This window comes from Dasypus novemcinctus, chromosome 15, assembly GCF_030445035.2.
Source record: "Dasypus novemcinctus isolate mDasNov1 chromosome 15, mDasNov1.1.hap2, whole genome shotgun sequence".
NCBI classification, from domain to species: domain Eukaryota; kingdom Metazoa; phylum Chordata; class Mammalia; order Cingulata; family Dasypodidae; genus Dasypus; species Dasypus novemcinctus.
The window spans coordinates 3068813-3091488 of NC_080687.1; the positions used below are offsets into that span (position 1 = coordinate 3068813).

Sequence of the window (22676 nt, forward strand, 5' to 3'; positions counted from 1 at the left end):
TAATTAAAATTAAATGAAATTGAAAGTTTACCTCCTCAGCCTCCCTAGCCACATTTCAAATACGTTGAAGTCACATGTACTGGCTACTGTACTGTCCTGCACAGAGAACAGTCCACCATTGTGGAAAGTCCTGTGGACATGCTACCTTATACCTTAAGATAGGAAATGATCATTGGAGAGATTACGTGTCTTCCCTTATTAGTAATAGAAAATGTATTTCCTCTTCCACCTCTTAGTAAATCATTATATACTGAGCAAAAAGGAAAACCCAGTTGAAGATACTGGGTTTGATCTCTCGTTCCCTCCATGGGAAACACGGAGAGCTGGTAAGTTGTTGCTCCTCCAGGATCCCTCTAGCTTGAGGAGCCACAAGTGGGACAGAGGTTAGAAGGCAGCAGATGGTTAGCAGGTGACTTCATGCCTTTTCACAGTAGAACACGGAAAGCTTAAGTGATTTAACTAAAGTTAGTGCATGGAACAGTCAATAAACAGAAAAACATCTGAGCTTTGCCTTGTGACTCCAGTCCCCTCTATCCTTACACCCGATTCACTGTATTGCCACTGTAGATGTTGGGAGTTTTGGAGAATTAGCATACAGGCTGGGGATCAGCCCAGTGAAAAAGTAGGGTTGAAGTGGGACCTGGTTCCTCAGGACTCGGACAGTTTCTAACCACTCACGGCCCTTGCTTTAGGTTCACACTCGGAAACTAACATGCAGTTGAGTTAGGGAACTGTCCACAAGCCCTCAACTTCTGGCACCTGTTGCAGGTTTGGGATTCCCAGGACCACCTCAGGTTCCACTTTACTGGAAGGACTCCACAAAACTCACCAAAAGCTATCCTCACTTTCGGCTTATTCCAGCCAAAAGATAGACTGAAATCAGCCAAGAGAAGAGCCACGTTGGGTGGAATGCAGAGGGTTCCAAGCACAAAGTGTCCGCAGAGTTAGCCACAGCAGCAAGGCGTCACAGCCTTGCTGGGCCCCGTCACCCGGGCGTGGTGGGCTTCCCGAGCTGACCTCCAAACCCAGAGTCCCCACGTGAGTGCCCTGTGCCCAAGGCTCCCAGGTAATCAAAGACACAGGCAGGATGTGGGGGCTTGGAGAGTCCTCCCAGGACAAACCGCTGAGGGCAAGGTCAGGGTCTTCCTCCCTGAATTTATGGAGGTGTTAGAAGCATCTTCTTTATCATCTCATTTAGGTGTCAGCAGGTTCCTTCTGTAAAGGGCTGTGTAGTATTTCTGCTTGAAGGCAGAACTGTGGCTGTAGCCGAGGAGGCAACTGTAGGTCATGAGCAAACAGGCGGCCTTCCCTGTTTGCTCACTACCTACAGGCACATTTTAATTACAGAAACGACCAGCAGCCTGTGTTTAGACCACAGCTGTCATTGGCTGACCCCGTCAGCCCAGCACTGGAAGCGCCACCCGCCTTCCAGTGTCTGCTCACACAGGCCCAGCGAAGTCGCCGCAGCCCCCGCAGTATCGTAAAGTGTCCAGCTAGTCCTTTTCTGCCCTGCTAGCCCTTCAGAGCTATGTCAGGAGTTCTTCCAGTTTTTAAACATAGCGCCATCCTCGCTTTTCATTGCCATCCTGCTGACCCTCCCCTGAAGGTGCAGCGGTCTGTGGGCCTCTTCTCGTTGGTGTCGGTCACCTCCTCTCCCCAGGGGATGCTCGGGGCCTTCTCCGCCTCGTGTGGCAGAGCGCGCTGTCTCCAGGTCTCGGGTCAGGATGGCAGGACGCTGCAGGCATGCTGTGCTCAGCGCTGCGCTCTCAGTCTTTCCAGATGTGGGCTCTTACTCTCCTTAAGGCAGCTGCTGTTCCCTTTGCAAGTCATCTGAGCCACAGATTTGATAAGCTGAAAATATTGACGTGAAGAGTGCCCAAATAACAGAAACAGGAACAAAAAATAACTAATTACAGGTCGTCAGAGCCCATAATTAGTGCCTGCTCACTAGGTGGCACTGGTTCAGCTCAGTTTCTTTTATAATATTGTTTGGACAGAACTGGTTAGGTAATTTTTCCAGTATATTTTTCTATCGTTCCTAAGTTGGTTTCTTTTGTATCTGTAGATTTTATTATTTATTGCAACAGAAAGGAATTTGCTGTTATTTCTTACCTGTCTGTCCTCTCAGGACATTCAGCTAGCATGTTCTGGTAACATGTCCAGATAACATGTTCTGGTCTAGCATTCTCCAAGGTCAGCTCAGAAAAGTGGCCTGCATTTCCTTTTCTGAATAATTGTTCTTTTCAGATTTAAAATTAAATATACTTAATTTAAGTCATTCTTTCTATAACACACACAAAATAGAGTGCCTACATTTTAGTTCTAAATTTGTATTATTTTTCCCCCTTTTTTTTTTTTAGTGTGCAAAGCTTTTCTCACAGCTTTTCATTTTCCTAGCCAGTGGTTATTCTTCCTCTTTTAATAAAAACATGCTTGGCTTGTGGTAGTTTTTCTAAACAAGGTATGTGATGATCACTTTTTAATGGCTTGGTCTATTCAAAACAGAATCAAGAATCCTTGGCCAATTGAGGTTTTGGTACACCATTTCATGGTTTGGTTGTTTCTGTAAACAGAAGAACATAGTACTGCTGCTTCCCTTTTCTTGTGGGCTACGTGGGTAGCCTGAGAGGCTCGTATAGAGAGAGATGTGTTTATGTTTCCACCTTCTCGATATGTGGATAACTGGAGCCCTTGACTTCCAAAATCATTTGTTTTTTTAGACCAGGCAGTTACACAGGCATTTTTGCTGAGGTCTCTGAAAATCAAATAAGAGACAGGGCTGTCTTGAAAACATTAAAAAGACGTAGATGTATATATAACAAAACTCTTAGGACAACCTGTCTTGGCAGATGACAAAGCTGCTCCCACATTCTGCAGATAGCTTGTTGAAGGCTCAGGACTCGCGCTGCCTTTCAGAGTAAGTGTGTGATGCTCGCACACGCACCTTGGAGGGGGACCTTCTTCTAGCACAGGGACCAGGAAGCTCGTAAAAAGGCACAGCAAGCCCACCACGCCCAGAGCACCACGGCTGTGACCCAGAATAACCACGGAACTTACACCTCCACGGCTGTCAGGAGGACACACTCTTAATTTTAAAAGCAGAAAGTATATAAAGTTTTAAAATGATTTATGTTGAAAAGGATTAAAAGTTTGGTTCCCAAAGAGATATGATCCTGTTGTGTGGGAAGTTGGCTCCTGTGGAGCTGTTCAAATCTAGTGATAAGACAGATGTTAGACAAGCATCGTCCCCATTCGGCACGTTCTCCGTCCAGCTGGGACGTGCGCTTCACTAGAGGGGCCGTACTGCTGCCTCTGCCCGCTCGGACAGCGCCAGGCGGGTAGTCGCGCGTGGTGAATGCTGCTGTACATAATTTCTAAGGGGATAGCCCCATACAGCATTAAAAATCATAGTCCCAAATGGTACCCAGAAGCAAAATTCTCATAAAGGAGAGCAAGGCTAAAGCGGGGTTCACGCCCCACGTGACGTTGGCAGGGTGATGTGTCAGCCTCGGTCCTTGTCTGCAGGTGGAGCACGGCCCCTCCTGGTGGAGGTGATGGTGGAATGAAGCACTGTCCCGTGTGCGGCTGCGTCCAGCTCTTGGCCAGCGCCTCTGGTCGTGAGCACGTCAGCGCTCCTCTGTCCCCCGCAGCTGCTGTGCGCATTGCCTTCAGTCGGGGTGGATCGGTTCTCCCCCATTCCTTAGCCTGTTCTTCCCTCCAGTGAGTAGAGTAGGTGGGGAAGTGCCAGGAAGGACAGATTCTGGGCAGTCTCTTCTTTCTGACGGACAATATAAATATTCAATAACCACTTTTAAACTCTAGCTGTCGTAGTAACTTCAGTATTCACCTTAAAGAAACCGTAAGGAATTGGACTGTTTTCAGAAACAGGCCTAAGAATGAGCTCCTGTGCTGGGTGAGGCGCGGGCAGGAGGATACATGGGTGCCTCAGCGAGGGTGGGTCCCTGGGACCCAGAGGCCGGTGGACGTACACACTGGGTGCCAAGGCTCGCTGTTCCCCAGCCAGTGCCGTTCCCTGTGATTCACCGCAGTGATTCACCGAGTGTGACTGCGTATGGCGGGCGTGTACCTGCTCCCCAGCGAGGGGGCGAGCTCAGCGCAGCTGCCCCCCTCCTCGTCTCCAGCAGCGGGAATCCAAGCCCAGAAGCTCAAGCGACCACGTTCTTTCAAGACTGAGAGTTGGGAAACGGACTTGACCCAGTGGTTAGGGCGTCCGTCTATCATGTGGTTAGGGCGTCCGTCTATCATATGGCAGGTCCGTGGTTCAAACCCCGGGCCTCCTTGACCCGTGTGGAGCTGGCCCATGCGCAGTGCTGATGCGCACAAGGAGTGCCGCGCCACGCAGGGGTTTCCCCCACGTAGGGGAGCCCCACGCGCAAGGAGTGCACCCCATAAGGAGAGCCGCCCAGCGCGAAAGAAAAGTGCAGCCTGCCCAGGAATGGCGCCGCCCACACTTCCCGTGCCGCTGACGACAACAGAAGCGGACAAAGAAACAAGACACAGCAAATAGACACAGAGAACAGACAACCGGGAGAGGGGAGGGGAATTAAATAAATAAATCTTAAAAAAAAAAAAGACCGAGAGTTGTCGGAGCAAAAGGGCAGCGAGCCGATGACGTGAAGCTGCAGGCTGGCGTGCTGGCGGACAGCGGCCCCGGTCCCCTCTGCTCCCAGAAGCCTGGCATCCAAGCCCGCCAGGGCGACTCGCCCAGGCCCTCAGGAGCCCGTCCTCAAGCAGCTGCACCGAGGAGCGGAAGTAGCTCAGTGGCTGAGCACCTGCTTCCCTTGGACAAGAACCAGGTTCTATCCCAAGTACCGCCTGAAAACCAGCCAATGAAAGACCGTTCTCATTGAGGGGAGCGGATGTAGTGCCGTGGGTGAGCACCTGCTCATGTCCAAGGCCCTGGGTTCACTCCCTGGCACCTCCTTAGACAAAAGCCAAAACACTGAGCGTGGTCGGCGCCACCTGGCCTGCGTGGTGGGCCTCGGGCCCGTGAGCACGGGCAGGGTGCCGTGCTTGAGGATGAGCAGTCTGGATGCATTACAGAAGCACCCTTGGCAGTGGTGACGTGGCCTGTGACCCCGCCACTTCAGCAGCTCCCTGTCCCAGGGAGTGAAGGCAAAGACAAGCAGCTCCGGCCGTGGCTCCGCTTCACCCAGTGTAGAATCCGCCTCCGGAGTCCTGGAGAAGCTGATGGCCAGCAGCCCGGGAGACAGCTGTGAGCTAAGGAAAGAGCAAAAGTGTGTTCACATTTCCAGAATACGGCACCTGGCCTCAGAGACCAGGCAGCGAGCCACACCGTGAGAGGCCTCTCCAGAGACGTGTGTTGGTCCACCGGGGTGGCCTCGTGCAGGTATGAGCCGCAGGGCGGTGAAGACCTGGAAATAGCGGGGGGTGGGGCGCTCTTCCAGAGGCCCCCGCGGGAAGGCTCAGGGCGGCGTTCAGGGGTGCACCCGGTGAGAGGGGCTTAGGTTACACCTGCCCTGGGTGGTGCGAGAACAGGAACGCAGTGGATCTGCGTGCCTTCTGGGGGGGCTAGGGCTCTACCTCAGTGTCCCACGGAACACCTGGCTGCCCACTCGGCCACCTGGTGAGCAGCGGGAACAACCCACAAGGACTCGGCGGACACTGTCCAGGCTGGCCTGGGGCAAGGCCAGAGGAAGTGCTGAGGCCGGCTACTCCCTCCTGGCCACACGGTGACCGGTAGCCCACTGGAGGGGGCCCTGTTGGCAGCCTTCGCCAGGTGAGGCTCAGGCGTGTGCAGCCAGATGAACGCTCCGACCCACTGCTGTCCCTAGCCCCCCCAAATTCCAGCGCACCCCAGGTCCCCACCACTTTGCAGTTGTGCTGTCCAGAGCACCAGGCCCTCTCTGTCCTCCCAGTGCGCCCTGGGCGTGTGGCTCAGCATGAGGGCCAGCTTTGCCTGGCCCCGACTGGAAGGACCCGAGATGGCCGACAGGTGGTCCTTGCTGCTGCTGTAGTTACCTGGAGGTGCCAGAGCAGGAAGCCAGGCTTGGGGGGGGGGGGAACAGCTCTTGGGGACCAGGGTCCTGCAGTCCTGGCAGCTGCGTTCTCAGCCGGCAGGCAGGCCGCGAAGGCCACGGCTGGGGGAGCTCCGACTAGCTCGTTTCATCACAGGTGCTGTGCTTGGGGCTGTGCTTGTAGAGGACAGCCTCGGGGAAGCAGCAGTGGCATCTAGGGGACTTGCAGCCAGCGTGGAGCCTGTTCTTGGGGCACTAAATCATACCCTGGAAGAGCAAAATGGAGGAGTCGGCGGGGCCGGGGCCTGTGGACATCAGCCCTGGAATCTCTGGGACTTGCTTCAAGAATGCAGGAGTGGGTGTGGTTCCGTGGTTTGATTCCTGGTGTCTCCTACAAGAAGGGGTCCAGAGAGTGACCACTAGGCTCTCACGTACCCAGCCAGCACCTCGTGATGGGCAGTTGTGGCCTGAGATTTTAGGGGAGTGGGTGGAGCTCAGTGGCCTTCACACTGGCATCCTGTTAGCCATCGCTGTGGTTAAACTTCAACTCACAATGACCTTGGAATCAGTGTCAGTTTGATATATTTTGTTACAGAGCAATAAAATCATTAGAGCAGCTGAAAATAAGAAGCCTTATTTTCCAGGCCTCAAGCATCATCAGTCTCCATTTGCTTTTCGTGCCAATGCTCAGGGTGGAGCTGGGAGCTAGGGTGGGTTGGCTGCTGGTTGCACCTGCTCAGACGCCTTCCTTGTTTCGAGGGCGTGCAGAGCCAGGCAGTGTGCAGAGCCGGGCGTGCAGACCTGGAGGCTCGGAGAGCTCGGGCTGGGTCATGTGACTGTCTTTCTGTATGCTGCGTCTAACTCGTGGTCCACGAAAAGACAGCACAGTGGCTGGAGGGAACATTTTTTATAAAAGAATCAGACTCTTTCTCCATACCTCTTAAATATGGGCAGTTTTTAAAACAAGAATCTCCTTCATTTCTGAGGAACAGCTGACTTAAGAGCTTTTTAGATTAATCCCATATGATCTGGAGATCAGTATCAGGGATTCAGGTCTTACATGAGAACTCTTCAGATACAAAACTTGTAAAAGCTTTTTGGGGTTTAAGGGGGGGGGATTTTAAAGGAAGGCTTTTGTTTTTTATTTGTTTTTAGTTTAAATGACACTTTTTCCTCTACACATGGATCTCTGAAAGGTAGAAGGATGTCCCTTTTTATTAGCTGACCAGTAATCCTGCTCCTTTTTAGTTCAGAGTTGAGCTTATTTTCCATATATTTTCTGAGCCTTTAAGGTGGTTCTTCTTTAAGAAAACATTCTCTCCTTTTCTGTACAAGATGGCCTCTGCCAGAAATGAAAGGAAAAGAAAATTATTCCTACTGATATATAGTGGACAAAGCATATACCAGATAATTTCCCAAAGAAAATATTGATAACTGATAAACATCCCCCCAAAATTTACCTTAAAAAATAAACTCAGTTATATTTTTCCCTTTTCACATTAGGACATTTAAACTGAGAATAATTAAAAGTGACGAAGATTTGCATATATCAAGTTACTGGAAATGAGCCTTTAAAGAACAATGTGGCCATATGTATTAAAAACATTTGTGCTTCTAACAATTCTACTTCTATGACTTTATCCAAAGAAGTCCAAAATACAGAATTTTGTATGCAAAGGTCTACTTCTAGGCACCTTTATATTAAATCAGAATGGCCAAATGTATAAGGAAATGACTAAAGTATAAGTCTACACAATGAAATATTATATTGCCCTTAAAAATGACCCAAGAAAGAAAGACAATTCCTGCTTCCTAAAATATTGCAGTAGGAAGTTTACAGAGCTATCATGACAGGTTCTTGACGGATTGTTAAATCTCTACGTCTAACTACCAGTTTATAGGAAATATAGAAGACAGAGGAACATGTAAATGACAGCACAGGATGCAGTCAGCAAAATCCAAACCTGGAAGACTCTACAGGACAAACAACCTGGTTTTCTCAACAAATAAATTACAAGAAAAAATAAGAGTGGGAGCCAGCAAACTCTGGAATGTCTTACCAGTTTCCAAAAATGAGACATTCATATTGGAAATAAATTATTAATGGTATTTAAATTTCGAAAAATGATTTTATTGCATTTTTTCCCTTAGGATCAAATGGCTATCGCATGTGGATCTCGAGCTCATTTGGAAAAAGAATCAATTGCTCAGGTGAGGCTTTTGTTAACTCATAGAACATTTTTTTTCTTTTTCACATATACAGTACATTGGCAAGAAATAGGTTTCCATGTTTACTTTTTTTTTTCTCTTCGATCTTTTTTTTAAAAGATACATAGATTATACAGAATCCATGTTTACTCTTACAAATAAGTTTCCTTTCAAAAGAAAGAATTTTTTTATTTTAGAAGTTCATGAAGGATTGGCACATTGAGATTTTTTTTAAAAGATGTACACATGAAAAATGGATTTCTTTTTGCCTAAGATGCAAATAGGGTTTTTTTTTTTGTTTTTAAGACAGTATGAGGCAAACTTCTCTAAATGGTTTATTTTTAAACCAATCACTTTGCCTTAATTTTAAGCTGTGTTTCTCTTAGAAAAGCGGTATACCTTATAATTTGAAAACAGTTATTGACTGCTTTTTTTCGGGTATAAAACATCTGAAGATATTATATTCTTCATGTTATAATTTATAGACTAGGCTGTTAAAGCTGAAGTAACTTGGGAAAATATTAAAGAATTGTTCTCTGCAATTTTTTAAAATCACTTTTTCACTTTAAGGTACATGTCTAGTGTAGCATGCCCAGTAATGCCCCACTATATTCCCAGTGATCTGTCTACTAGAGTGGTCAGATAGCTGGGAGAAGAAAGCGGTGTTTTCAAAGCATGGCCAGAATTATCTGGGAGTCTGTTTTTTAAACCCATATTCCTAGGCCCATCCCAGACACACTGAATCAGATTCCAGGGCTGGGACGAAGCATGGACATTTTTAGCAATTCCCCAGGTCTCCCTTATGTACTTTAAAGATTGAGAACTAGTAGATTAAAAGACTGAACCTTCCTCAGTTAGTCTGAAATAGGATTTGAGGAAATGGGAATTTTTTACCCATGAAGCAGTCAAAAGACTTCTTAAGGATTTTGTTCAAGTGTGGACACTGAGACTCCTCTGCCTCTTAGGAAGTAAGATTTTAACCTCCTCAGCATCTATTCCAGTAGTTTATATTTGAAAAAGTTTAATAACTACAGAGAATATTACACTCCTAGTAATTTAAAATTGAAAGAGCCCTTTGAGATTAGCTAGTCCAACCTCATCACTCTACCAATGCAAGGAGGTAAAAGGAAAAGGTATATGCCCATCTCATTCAGCACAATGTCATTTATCATTATAAAATACTAGAAACTATAAAATGCCAAATGCCCCACAATAAGAAATACAGGTTATATACCTTGGGTGAAGTATTACGAAGCCAGTAAAACTGATGATTATAAAGACTGTATATCATGGGGAAATACCCAAGCTATACGGCTGTGTGGGGGAAAAAACAGAGTATAATGTTGTAAATATGTTGTAATTATCAATGTAAAAATATCTGTGGGAACAAAAGCACTTAATAAAAATAGGCCAGTATTAAAATACAGATTTTATGAGTAAATTTGTTCTTTTTTTTTAAAATATGTATTAATGGGGGGGGGTAATCTGATGAAAAAAGGTAAATTGAAAAAGTAGGAAGCAAGGAGCCAGTCAGGAAGCTGTGAAAGTACTCTGGACAGAATGTGTTGTGGGAAGCAGCAGAAGGGAGCCAAGAAAGCGTCTTCACTTAGGACCACCATTTGTTGAAAACTCTTGAGTTTTTCCCAATAGAATTTAAATGAGGCTATGCCATGGCCAAAATCTCTTTACCTCGTGCTGCTTTTATCATGAGGCCTGTGTGTTTATTATTTATCTTGCTACCCATCCGTCCCTCTCGAAAGCCTAGAGATTGATTCGATTTTGTGCTCTGGGTTCCTCCAGAATCGGCCACTGTTCTCTAGGAAGAAAGGGTAAACTGAGGTCAGCCCTCAGGTACTGTGCACCTGCTGCCCAGAAGGGTTCCTGTTCCAGGCTGGTTAGTCCTGGGAGGTCCTCTCCAGGAGGCAGTTGTGCACCTTCATGTGCCAGGGGAACACAGCTGCACTCCCCTCTCGGCCTCCTGCACAGTAGGGAACAAGCCTGGGAGGGGCTCCATGTGGACAGGGAGAAAACTACCGAAGAGTTAGAGAACCAGGCTCGCAAACAGCTGCTGCAGGAGCTCCTCGGGCCGGTCCACGGGTTCCTCTTTCCTAAACACGTCTGTCCCCAACCTCAGCTGGTTTTACTGCCCTCCATCCCGCGGAGTCCTTTTGCATGCCTCAGTGGGCCGTGTCCCATGTGTTCTACATAACAGTAATGTTGATAGTGTCTGGGTGTTTCTGAATTTGTTATTTAAAAAGAATACCAAAATCCTTCAGCATTGAGTTGAGGGAGGTCTTCTGTTTCCTTTGAAGAGTCTTTGTCTGCTTACATCTTGGAACAAATTAGCAGTCAGCTTTAAAGTTACTTGTTCATGTTTCATGAACATTAGGAGATTACTCTTCATACTAAAGCAGTGAATGTCTTTTTCCTTCATGTTTTTAAAGGTCAGTTCTAAAAATTTGTAAGATGCTATTTATGGCATTGTTAGCTTCTTGTAAATAACTATCCTATATTATATTTTTGGATGTCTTCTAAAAAGTTCTTATTTGTGGTTTACCTTGTTAAGCTTTCAAATATGTCGAAATCAAGTAAATTAAATATTTCCGGTTTGGGTGGGTTTTTTTAATAGCCATTATCCTGAAATAAATAAACAGAAATCTTCTTTTAACATATAAGCAAAGCAGTCACAAATACTTTCATTTGATAACTGATAAGGTCACCTAAATCAACACTAAAAATTATTCAAGGAAAATAGTTTATAGATATTTTTCTACCTTTTAATTTTTTTTTTTTTTATCTCTCAATTTCTATTTGTTCCTTTCCTAAGCATAAATGCTCTTTTGGAGGTTTAATCAGTCAACCAGTGTTTATTGGAAGTATTTTATATGGAAGGCCCTGAGCAAGCTGTTGTGAGATTCTCAAAGTATTTTAAGATGAGGTTTCTGCCCTATCTACTTAGAGAGGTAAGACATATTTATATGAAAACGTAACTCATGATTCTAGGTTATAAATGAGAAGTTCTAGATCATTTAAAACAAGTTTGTTTTACATACCTAATGAGTGTTTTATTCTTCCCTCCCTGCTCTCTTTAAAACACAAGTGAAATTACAAGTGTGGTCCAGGGGTACAGTGAGCTTTCACAGTTTCTTCCTTTATCAAAAATGCTTAATGAGTTCCTGCTACTTTCTGGCCATGCACCTGCTAACAGCTCAGTGGATCTTTACAATAACTTTGTGAGGCAGGTTCCTATTCTGTCGATGGGGAGACTTGCTCAAGGTCACGACCCTGCTAATCCCCCACACAGCTGGGATTCAAATACAAGCCTGCTCAGCTCCCTGCCCTTTCTACCACGTCATGTTTGAGGGTGACAGAAGCAGCCGTGCAAATAAAGATACCATGGACTAATTATAAAAAAAGAAAAACCAAAAGGAAGAAGGAATCTTTATTATATAGTGGAAGATTATGTGTTCAACGTAGAACCATAATAGGTGGCATAATCTTAAATATGAAAGGCTTGAAGATATGATATTAACAACCTATGATTTTCCTATTTTAGAAGTTTTCAGTGTTCAGTGAATAATGGAACATCATTATTTACTCTGTTACTACGAATAAATCACTAATAACAGTGGTGAATCCTCAGGTGGGATTAAATGGAAGACCCCTTAAATCCAATGTCCAGATATTGAAGAACTCCATCATTAAAATAGATTTAGTAGATATCTGGTCTACCGAGTTAGAGACTGGTGATTTGTTTCCAGCTCCTTGGGGGTGCTGTTTTGTCTGTAACTACTGTAAGATACTCCTCTTCTGGCAGTATCCTCATTAGTTAGGGGTTGACTTCAGGTTCAAATCTTAAGACTTTGTTTTTCCAATATACACTGATCACTGCCACCTTTTGTGAAACAGAAATGTGTGTGGGGCATAAAGCGTGTAGGTAGATGCGGTGCTCTCCTGGCCCCAGCAGCCCCGTGTCCCTCTCCCAAGCGCTGGCTCTCTGGAGATGAGCAGCTGTTGCTCTTGGCCTCTGCCCTGTGGGCCCGCAGGAGGCGTTCCAACCGTGCCTGGAGTTTACTTTGCCAGGGAAGCGTTTGTGTGTAAGATCTGCCCGGAAGCCACCTGTGGAAGTGCAGTTGTCCACAGCCACACGTGTGCAGAGTCCCTGTCCTGTTAACGGACAGTCATTTCTCTCTGTCTTTGTTGCAGCGCTCTTACTTCCGCACTCTCCTCATGTACGGGTTCCACTTCCTGGTGTGGTCTCTGTGTGTCAGAGGAATCAGGGACACACAGTGTGGGTTCAAATTACTAACTCGAGAGGCGGCTGCACGGACCTTTTCGTCTCTGCACGTTGAACGCTGGTAGGTTCCTCACTGGCTGTGTCTGGTATCTGTTACCCGGCGGTTTCTCCAGGTGCTGGGATCACCCTGTATTCTAGAACGAGCACCCAGGTGGAAACAGAGGTGGCATGTGTGCACAGAACGTGCAGCGTTGAGTTACGTATTCACCTTACCCGCAGGCGATATAAATTGAGGGGCCTACAAACTCTTCCTTAAGCTTCCGCTTTTCCCTTTGAAGAGTAGGGGCCCAATGTCACTTCCTTCCCTCCGTTCCCAGGAGATCCATCTTGTCTTCAGGCCAGTCCTCTGTCCCCTGCAGCCCGCCCCCCTTCTCAAGAACCTAATCCTGTTGTTTTGTTTTCTCTCTTCCTCCCTACCACATCTTTCCCATCAGATCTTTACAAGTCTGCATGTATCTTGTTTTAAAAAACTCTTTTCCTTGACCCCTCCCATCCATCATCTCCAGCCCTTCTCTTTCCTTCACTGCCAGCTCTTTCTTGAAAGCCTGGTCTGCCTTGCATGCCCTGTCCTCGCTCCGCGCTCATCCACACCCCCTCAGCGTGCACTGGCGCCAGCCTCCTCCTGAGGCCTCTTTCTGTCCCAGCCGCGAAAGCCGGCAGTGGCGTTAACCTCGTCCTACTCAGCCCGGTTGGCGGGCCGCGGTCCTGCCAGGCGCCGCCTCCATGACATGCTCTGCTCCCTGGGCACCCCCACCCGGACCCCGCCTCGGGCTCAGAGCTCTCCACCCAGGCCTGGTGGGGCAGAACCCTGGGGTCTGCACGGGGCAGCCCGGGCCGTGGCCTTTCTGTGCCCTGCCCTCCAGACTGCCTGCCGCAGCCCCAGGAAGCGTTCCCTAGCTGGGGGTGGCGCGTCCCGGCTTCCTCTTGGGCTCTGGCCCCTACGTGGCCTCGGCCGGTGCTGTGGTCTGCCGCCCCTCCCCGCTCCCCCCAACTGCTCAGTTCCTTTCGCTCAGGGCTCCCCTCCGGCCACCGCTGCCCCCTCTGCGCCAGGTCAGGGCCCTGCCCTCTGGCGTGTCGCCAGAGCGGGTGCTCAGGAGGGCTGCGGGGAGCCATGCTCAGTGCTGCCCGCCTCTGCTGTGCGCCTGCCTGGGGCCCCGCCTCGGGGTACGCTGGGGGAACTTTCTGAGTTAGGGTCCTGGCGATGCACACCTGTCAGTACAGCAAAAATCACGCATTTTCACTGTGGGTTTCAAATGAGCCGAGGTAAGCAAAAGTGCTTTGAAGCTCAGTTTAGTGCAGTTATGACTAATAGCATCATCGAAATCAAGCAACATGTTAACAATAGAGCATATTGCGTTGGAAATGGAGCTGCCCTGGTGCAGGGAGGACGCGTCTAGCGCCGCTGCGCAGTGGGCGCGCTCAGCGCTGGGTGTGGCGGTGGCCCAGCGCCGTCCTCAGCCCTCGGGCAGTTGCTTCTGAGTCACTGTGCTGACCTCTGGTCCTCAGTGGAGCCTCTTAGAGGGTGACATCTTCAGAACTTCTAAATCAAGAACATTTTCCGCCCCGGCACATCTGCATCTGAGATCAGTCCCTCTGTAGTCTCTGTGCCTTTTGTGCATTTGCTAGCAAAGATCTGTTGTCTTCCTGAAAACAGGTCTTTAACTAGCCCTGAAATATAAGAGGTTCCCATATACCCCACACACCTCCCACCCCACTCCTCCCACATCAACCTCCTGTTTCATCATTGTGGCACATTCATTGCACTTGGTGGATACATTTTGGAGCACTGCTGCACCGCATGGATTATAGTCCACATTGTAGTTTACACTCTCCCCCAGTCCATTCAGTGGGTTGTGGCAGGATATATAATGTCCAGCATCTGTCCCTGCAGTATCATTTAGGACAACTCCAAGTCCCGAAAATGCCCCCACGTCACATTTTTTCTTCCCTCTCCCTGCCCTCAGCAACTACCATGGCCACTTTCTCCACATCAATGATACAGTTTCTTCCTTTGCTAATCACAGTAGTAATATAGTAGAATACCAGTAAGTCCACTGTAATCCATATTTTTATTCCTCCATCCTGTGGACCCTGGGATGGTGAGGTCCACTCCACCTCTACATCAAGAGGGGCTTAGAGCCCACATGGATGATGGATAGGATTCTCCCGCTTGCAGCTGTAGACGCTCTCAGTTCCCTGGTGTGGTGGTTGACCATCCTCACCTCCCTCTTAGCTGTCCTGGGTAAGACCAATGAACCAGAGAGTAGGAGCTGCAACTCTGCTGAAGCTCAGGGCCCAGCTGGCACATGGGCAGTCCAGAGATTCAAGTCTCCTGAGTATACACCAACCCCAGTGCCAACCCCAGGTTCAATAAAAATGACAGAAGAGGCATGTGTAGAGGAGTCACATCTGAGTCCAACTCCATCACACTCAGGAACACAAACTCCAAAGTAGCGCCCACTGACCAGACACTGAACTCCAGAGCCAACATGTTTCTATTATGTCAAAGAATAAAATAAACTGATAGTTAATGGAATCCCAACTGAGAGGAGCTAAGAAGGCCACCTTGGAAGTGAAGCCCTCCCTCCGCATCTGACACCTTGAACTGTGTGTCACCTCCAGAAACAGCGTCCCATCTCTCGGTGCTTTGTAGTGGGGAGGAAGGATTTAGAAATGGAGAATACTGTTTTTCATTGTTAAAGGTCTTTCTTCTTGAAGTATAAAAGATTAGAGTTGATAACAGGAAAATCCAGAGGTTTCCCTCAGCATTGTTCCACGGCTGCATTGTGCAATAGAAGTATCGTAGGAGCAGCAGATGTAGCCGTATGTGTAATTTCAAGTTTCCTAGTGGCCTCGTTAGAAAAGCAGATGAAGTCCGTTTTCCTACACACTGTCCATGAGGCGTGTGGCCGGCCTGTGAGCACTCCCGAGACACATACGCCCGTCTCCACGCTGCGTCTTTACGCAGAGCACGCCTGGGTTTGAACCGGCCGCCTTTGCAGCCTCAGGCTCATGGCCTTCACAGGAGACAGCCATGGGTTAGGTTAGGGCTTGCCTTGGGTTTTTAAGTGAAAAAATACTATTTGATTTTTTTCTTCCTCCTGAAAGGTTATGTTCATGTGCAGGCTTTTAAGTGTTTCTTCCGGGCCTTTTGGCCTCTCGGGTCTCAGTGCAGAGTCCTTTGTGTTTGTCCTGGGCTCCTCCCGGAGAACCAGCAGGCGCCACCCGCCGCCCTTTGCCACTGCAGGGAGCGGTGTTGACGGAGCTCCCTGAAATGCCCCTGTGCCTGCACTCCAAATCCAGAAAGATGAAGAGCCGTGCGTTTTTCCCTTATGCAGCAGAAGTTAGAGAAAGCAGGTTGTATGTCTGCTCCTTATTTCAAGAGAGATATTCAAAAGATTCATTAAGACTTTTCCCCTAAGTTTCAAGAAATTAAAATCAAGTATTAGGAAACAGCAAAGAATACAGCCGAAGTTAAGAGCCTGCTGGGGTCTCTTCAGATTCCAGGGGAGGGAGAGGGCCAGGAACTGTTGGCTCGGGCGGCGCTGACTAGGCCTGTTCTCAGAGCTGTACATATCCTGTCAAGGTACAGTGGGACCCAGGTTATGAGATACTTTAAAAATTGGTTCTTTGAAACTTGCATTCTTCACCGAGCGTTATTTTAATCAGTTATCTGTGTTTGTAATTTAAAGTCAATCCTTTGAGGCTCACCCCTTGCCCCAGCTCTCCCCCCAGCCGCTGGCAGCTTGCCTGGCTGTCCTTTTGGTATTTGCCGTCATACTCAAAATAACGTTTCTGTGAAGCTATTTCTCAGCTTTTCAGTTTTAAACGTTAACTTACCAATAAGGACGCAGTGGATGTGTAGTTCTCTTACATCCCTGTACACGCTCCACAGCCCCCTCCTGCTGTAGTTGTACAGTGGTTTTGTTTAGGTCGGTGTTGACGGTGACAGTAACGACAGTTCACGCTGGGGCCCTGGGTGCGGTGGCTGCACTGCCTTTCCCCTCGTCCTGCGTGGGGGCCTGGGGCTGGCTTCGCCGTGGGCCTCGGCCCGTCCTGGCGTCTCCCCTGCTGCCTTCCGGGCCCTCAGGCTGCTGCACAGCCCCTGCTCCCGGGCGCCTTTCTGTGGCTCGCACCCTGGTTTAGGAGAGGGCGTCCTCTGCCAGCGCGGGGCACTTAGCCGCATGCCGGAGCTGCCTCTCATCCCCTCACACTTGCTTAATGGTTAGCAAGGTGAAAAAGTATAGGTTAGGATCCTTTCCCTCAGGATTTTGAAAACATTCTCTCGTTTTTGGCATTTGATGTTTCTGTGAGGGATCAGCCACTTTCTGTTTGATTTTTAGAGAGAAGTTGTAGGTTTACGGAAAAATCATGCAGAAAACACAGAATTCCCATGTACACACCTGTTAGTAACACCTTGCATTACTGTGGTGCGCTTGTTACGATCGATGAAAGTATATTGTACTGTTAACTGTAGTCCGTAATTTGTATTAGGATTCCTTTTCTGTGTTGTACGGTCCTTGGTTTTTTGGTTTTGGTTTTGTTCTAGTAACGTGTTCACCACCTAAAGTTTCCCCTTTCAACCACATTCATGTGTGTAGTTTATCGCCGTCAGGTTCATGATGCTACCGTCACCGCCTTCCGTGACTCAAACCTTCTCATCACTTCAAACAGAAAGTGTAATTTAAGCATTAACTCCCCGTTCCCTTCCCACCTGGACCCTGGTGATTGTATTCTGGGTTCTGACTCTCTGAATTTGCCTAGGCTAATTGTTTCATTTCAGGGAGATCATACAGTATTTGTCCTTTTGCCTTTGGCTTATTTTGTTCAGTGTCATGTTACCAAGGTCAGGAATGGGATCGTGATTCTTCATTTAAGGCATGTTATTTCCACCACTGGAAGGTTATTCTCCTCAGTGTTTTGAAACATCATAATCCTGCCTTTGAAGTGGCTTTTCACACATTTGTTGAGTATGCAGTAGGTCTCACTCTTGAAACTCTGCCCTTTAATTCTGAGAAATGTTCTTGAATCATCTTGGACAATCTCCTCTATTTTCTCTGTTCTCTCTTTTTTTAAGATTTGTTTTTTATTATTTCTCCTCCCCCACCCCCACCCCCGTTGTCTGCTCTCTGTGTCCATTCGCTGTGTGTTCTTCTGTGTCTGCTTGTATTCTCATTAGGCGGCTCTGGGGACCGATCCTGGGACCTTCCGGAGTGGGAGAGAGGCGATCGTTCTCTGGAGCCGCCTCGGCTACCTGTTCTGCTACATCTTCTCGCTGTCCCTCTGTGTCTCATGTTGCATCATCTTGCTGTGCCAGCTCTCCACGTTGGGCGGCACTCCTGCGTGGGGTGGCTTTCCCACACGGGCCAGCACTCCTCACAGGCCAGCTCGCCTTCACAGGAGGCCCTGGGCTTTTAACCCCGGACCTCTGTGTGGTAGGCGGGAGCTCAGCTGGTTGAGCCGCGTCCATTGCCCTGCTCTCTCCTCCTCTTAAGTGGTCGTGGGACCTCCACACTGGTCCTGCAGTTTTATCTTCAATCTTCTTTCCTATTTTTGTTATTTTCAGGGTATTTCCTCAATTTTATCTTCCAACCCTTCTTTTGAATTTTTATTTCAGCCATCAAAATTTTAATTTCCAAGAACTCTTTTGTTTTCCACTATTCACTTTTTTAAAAATCTCCTTTTCTGGCTTTATGGCCACAGTGTCTTCTGCTAGCTCTTGGAATGTCTCATTTGAAACTCTAATCTTTTCTTTCCCTGCATTGTTTCCGTTCCGCCTATTTTTTTTTTTCTTTTGTTGTTTGGTTTTGTCGTGAAAGGTTTTCAAGTGTCTTCAGAAGCTTTGTGCATGGGCAGAGCTGGTGGCCGATAGGCTCATTACAGATGAGTCCCTCTGGGCCATTTTCCTGGGAAACTGTCCTTTTCTTGGGCTGGACATTTTCGCTGGAGTGGGATTCCTCAGTCTCCCAGCCAGGAGGCCGGGCCTGGCAGCAGCATTCCCCAGCCCGGGGAGGGGCTCCCTGCTCACAGGGCTTCCTCGGCGCCTCCACCAGGGCTGCGTGAGTGCGTGCAGAGACACTCGTCAGGTGGGAGAGCCCGCCTGTGTCTTCCCAGCTTCCCAGCCAGCCCACCTGCTCCCATGCCCGGAGCATTTGGGCTTCTGATTCCCAAGTCCTTACGGGGTCTGTGGCATCTGTCGGCCTCCAGGGCTCCTCCTTCTGCCCCGTCCACCTTCTGTCCAGCTACTTTCCAGCTTCCAGTGTCGATTTTTACTGTCACCTCTTCCCCTTGCCCTTGTGTGTTTGTCTTGTGTTGCTTTAGTTCTAGAGGGAATTCAGGATGGAGCGGTCCCATACATGTATATCTGCCATGATTTTAACAGCCTCAACATCCTCTTTGTTCTTAATGAATGTATCTGTTAGCAAGGTAGCAGCTAAACCAGAGACTAAGTAACAAAAGAAAATGTGGTGACTTTGCCCATCCCCATTTGTAAAACCAGGTGAAGCCATCTTAGCTGGAAAATAACCATTATACCTCTTCTCTATAATAGTACGGTGGCTTGAAACTGTATGTACCCCAGAAAAACATGTTCTTAAGCTTCCCCCCCTCCTGTGGTGTGGCCCCCTTGTAAGGAGGACATTTGGTGAGGCTCCCACAGGGAAGGCGTGACCCCCCCACACTCAGGACGGCTTCGATCCTACACGAGCCTTCATTAGTGGAGTGAAATGCAGATGGTCCTGGACGCGGGAAGCTGAAGTCAGCAAACCAGGAGAGGAGGGAGACGGCAGGCCTGCCGTGCACCTCCGTGTGCAGAGGAGTCCAGGACTGCCGGGGCGGGTCTTCAGACAGAAGGCATAGTCGTGATGATGCCTCATGAGCAAATAAATTCCCATTGTATAAGCCAAACCTCTTCATGGTATTTACCTAAGCAGCCTCGGAAACGGAAACAAAAAGCATGAGATTCTATCCAGAAGTACTTGGTATTTTAGTTAAAATGTTTTTTGGTAACAGATATAGGACTCTTATAGTGGTGTGATCTGCAGTTTTACAAACATCGTCATATCTTCTGAAATGTTTAATGGGGAAGGATGTAATAAAAATAGCAGTTTACCGGAAGAGTAGCCTTTTCAGGTTTGGGGGGGGTTGGTATATGTTAATTAGTGCACCCCCACCCCGCCCCTGCTCCTTTTCATTCTCCATTCTTACGTTGTTTTTCATCTTGTAAAGTCAGTAACTACTTGGTGCTATCCTTAGAAAAATGTTAATGAATCTTATTCAGGGTATTCGGTATCAATAGAATCAACTCTCCCATATTTCGCTTTTGTGCTGTGGGAGAGTTAAGGGTCAAGCCACAGGCTTGATGCTGAAGCTATTCCCTTCCTTCCTGAGTGTCACAGTTCTAGTTAACAGGAATTAACAGAAGTTTTACATGGTCTTTTTAAAAACACAGAAGACCCTTTTGTTCTATCATCTAAACTAAATAATTTCTTAGGATAAGAAAAAGCATTGTGTTTTTAAAAAATAGTTAGAATTTAAGCTAGTTGCATAATAAACAGCAGTAGTATTACAGCAAAACAAAACTCCCAGATTTACAGTTGTCTGGGATAGAGAAATGAATATGAGTGAGTTTTTGGCATTTTCTTGTCTGTGCTAATCTTTTAAAGCCAAGACCATGCAGCACAGGCTTAATGACTTGTGGACAAAAAAGCTGAATGAATATAGAGCTTTAGAGACAGCAAGAGTGTGAAGATGCAAAACCACAAGGAGACATTGCATCGCCCCTACCAGAATGGTGAAGACCAAAAAGTAGAAAATCACAAGTGTTGGTGGGATGTGGAAAAACAAACCCTTGTATACTGTTGGTGGGAATGTCGAATGGGCAGGTGCCGTGGAACGTTTGTGAAGCAGCTGGCAGCTTCTTAAAAAGTTAACGCATGGAATTACCACATGGCCCGGCAGTTCCATGCAGAGCCCAAAAGGATTGAAAGCAGGGACTCAAACAGGTCCCCGTACACCGAGTTCACAGCAGCCCGAGGTGGCAGCACCCGTGTCCTTAGCAGGTGATGGAGAGACAAAATGCATTCTACACTTGCAGCGAAATACTGGGCCATGAACAGGAATGCAGCTCTGATGCGGGCGACATGGGTGAGCCTTGAGAGCATGCTGGGTGAAAGAAGCGTGACATGAACGGAGGAGCGTTGCAGAGGCACACTTACACGGAGTGAGGAGAATATGCACATTCAGAAGAGAAAGTGAGTCACAGGCTGCCAATAGGGGACGGTGGTCTAAGAGGTGCAGAGTTCCTGTTTGCAATTAGTAGTGGTGATGGGTTAACGCTGGTGGAAGGAAGCATCGGGTCACGGAAGTTCTAGAGAACTTCCGAGTCAGGATTCAGAAACTTTAAAGCAGATTTGGCCTAAACAGAGACCCTGACCCAAGAGGAGGCTGAGAAGAACCTCGCGGGTAGCGGGTGGCTGGGTGCGCCGAGGGGAGGTGCCGTTAGCAGCGGACGTGCCGGCAGCTGCAGGCAGCAGGCGTCACCTCTCGGGGGCAGGCCCAAGTCCAGGGGGCCTGCAGAGGGCTTCTCCCCGGAGCCCCTGCCTGGTCCTTCCTGCCTGGAACAGCTCGGGGCGGGGGAGGGCCAGGCAGGCGTTCGCGGTGCGTTGGCTTAACAGTGGGCACTTACTGGCTCAGGGTTTTAAGACTAGGAGAAGTCCTCACCCAGGCATCATCTAGGCAATGTCTTCTGCCCAAAAACGCACCCTGGGGCTGGCTGCCGGTGACCCTTGCTCCCTGGCTGCTCGATCAGGTGGCACAGGGCGGCCTCTCCCTTCTCCTCCAGGCCCTTTGACCTTCAGCTCCTTGCTTCCTGCTCTCTCTCTGTGTCTGTCTGAATTTCATCCTGCTTGTAAAGGACTCCAGTAATAGGAGCACAGCCAATCAGCTTACCCTCGTCCACAGGAATGGGGTGCGTTTAAGAACCTGGCTTTCTGGGGTACGCACAGCTTCATCCCCCACACACAGCCCCAGCCTACAGTGCTGTTTCAGAAGCGACCATGATCCTTTGCTGGCAGAAGAAAGGAACCCAGCCCCTCTGAAGAGACCCCTTCAGAGCTCTCCCCTAAGGCTTCTCAGAGTCCTTTTAGCAGCTCTGCGTGGGTCCACACTGCCGTCTTTTGTCATATGACCCTGCAGTACCACCACAGGGTACACCCAGAAGAACTGAGAGCAGCGACACAAACAGACATCTACCCAGTGATGTCCATGGCGGCATTACTCACGACTGCCAAAAGTTGTAAATAATCCAGGTAGCAAACAGTTTTGTTTGTGAATTGTTTCAGTTTAGGGCTAGGCGTAGTGGGATATCTTACCAACTGATGAATGCATAAAATGGAGTATTACGCAGCTCTAGGGAGAAATGAAGTAAAGCCTATCACAACAAGGACCTGGAGGGCATTATGCTCCAGGCATTATGTTGAGCGAAGCAAGCCAGGCGCACAGGGACAAATACCGTATGATTGCCTTACTCTGAACTAAATATATTTTATAAATTTGTATGGTTCGAAAAAATTTTGTATATGTATGCAATACATTTAAGAAATGTATGTTTTTATTCAACTGTATTTTCTTTTAGTTTTTATTTATATTTTCAATTATTAAATGTACAAAATAAACTTTTTAAAAAATAATACTTTTTCTGTACCTTGAGCTAGCTAAGGCTAGGATTAAAAGGCATCAGTTTTGCAAATTTTCGAGGTTGAATTTTCTCCTGGAGCCCAAGAGGCTTTTTTCACCTTTGAGAGTTTTTGAGTTGAGATAGAGACAGTATTTCTCAATGAACTGTAATGCAGTGAGGTGCTAAATTATCTTATTTGTCCTGAAGCTTATAATCTTTGAGCATTTAATCCTCTGCCATGTAAGCTTTTTAAAATTACGCCAAGCTAGAGGTTTAATGACATTCTACTGTCTTAGAAATAAATATCAATATATTTTCTGTTTCAGGGCATTTGATGTAGAACTGCTTTACATAGCACAGTTCTTAAAAATTCCAATAGCAGAAGTCGCTGTCAACTGGACTGAAATTGAAGGTGAGCGTGTTGTTTCTATTACAGCTGAGCCTAAGTCCACGACACAGGTGCCCCGTGAGTAAGCCCACGGAGGGGCCAGGCGAC

The 22676-nt window shown here is 47.7% G+C and overlaps 1 protein-coding gene across 3 annotated transcripts in view; it reads left to right on the plus strand.

Annotated features, from left to right (window-relative positions):
• The window catches only part of ALG5 (ALG5 dolichyl-phosphate beta-glucosyltransferase), a 39299-nt gene that overhangs the window by 14769 nt on the left and 1854 nt on the right, over positions 1-22676 (plus strand). For 2 of the 3 annotated variants that reach the window (XM_004453310.5, XM_058276937.2), the window contains exons 7-9: positions 8151-8210; positions 12414-12565; positions 22507-22592. In XM_004453310.5, the coding sequence (XP_004453367.2) occupies positions 8151-8210; positions 12414-12565; positions 22507-22592 (298 nt within the window). Of the gene's footprint in view, positions 1-8150; positions 8211-11034; positions 11161-12413; positions 12566-22506; positions 22593-22676 lie in introns of those variants that run through there. The other variant, XM_071208141.1, reaches the window with a different exon arrangement.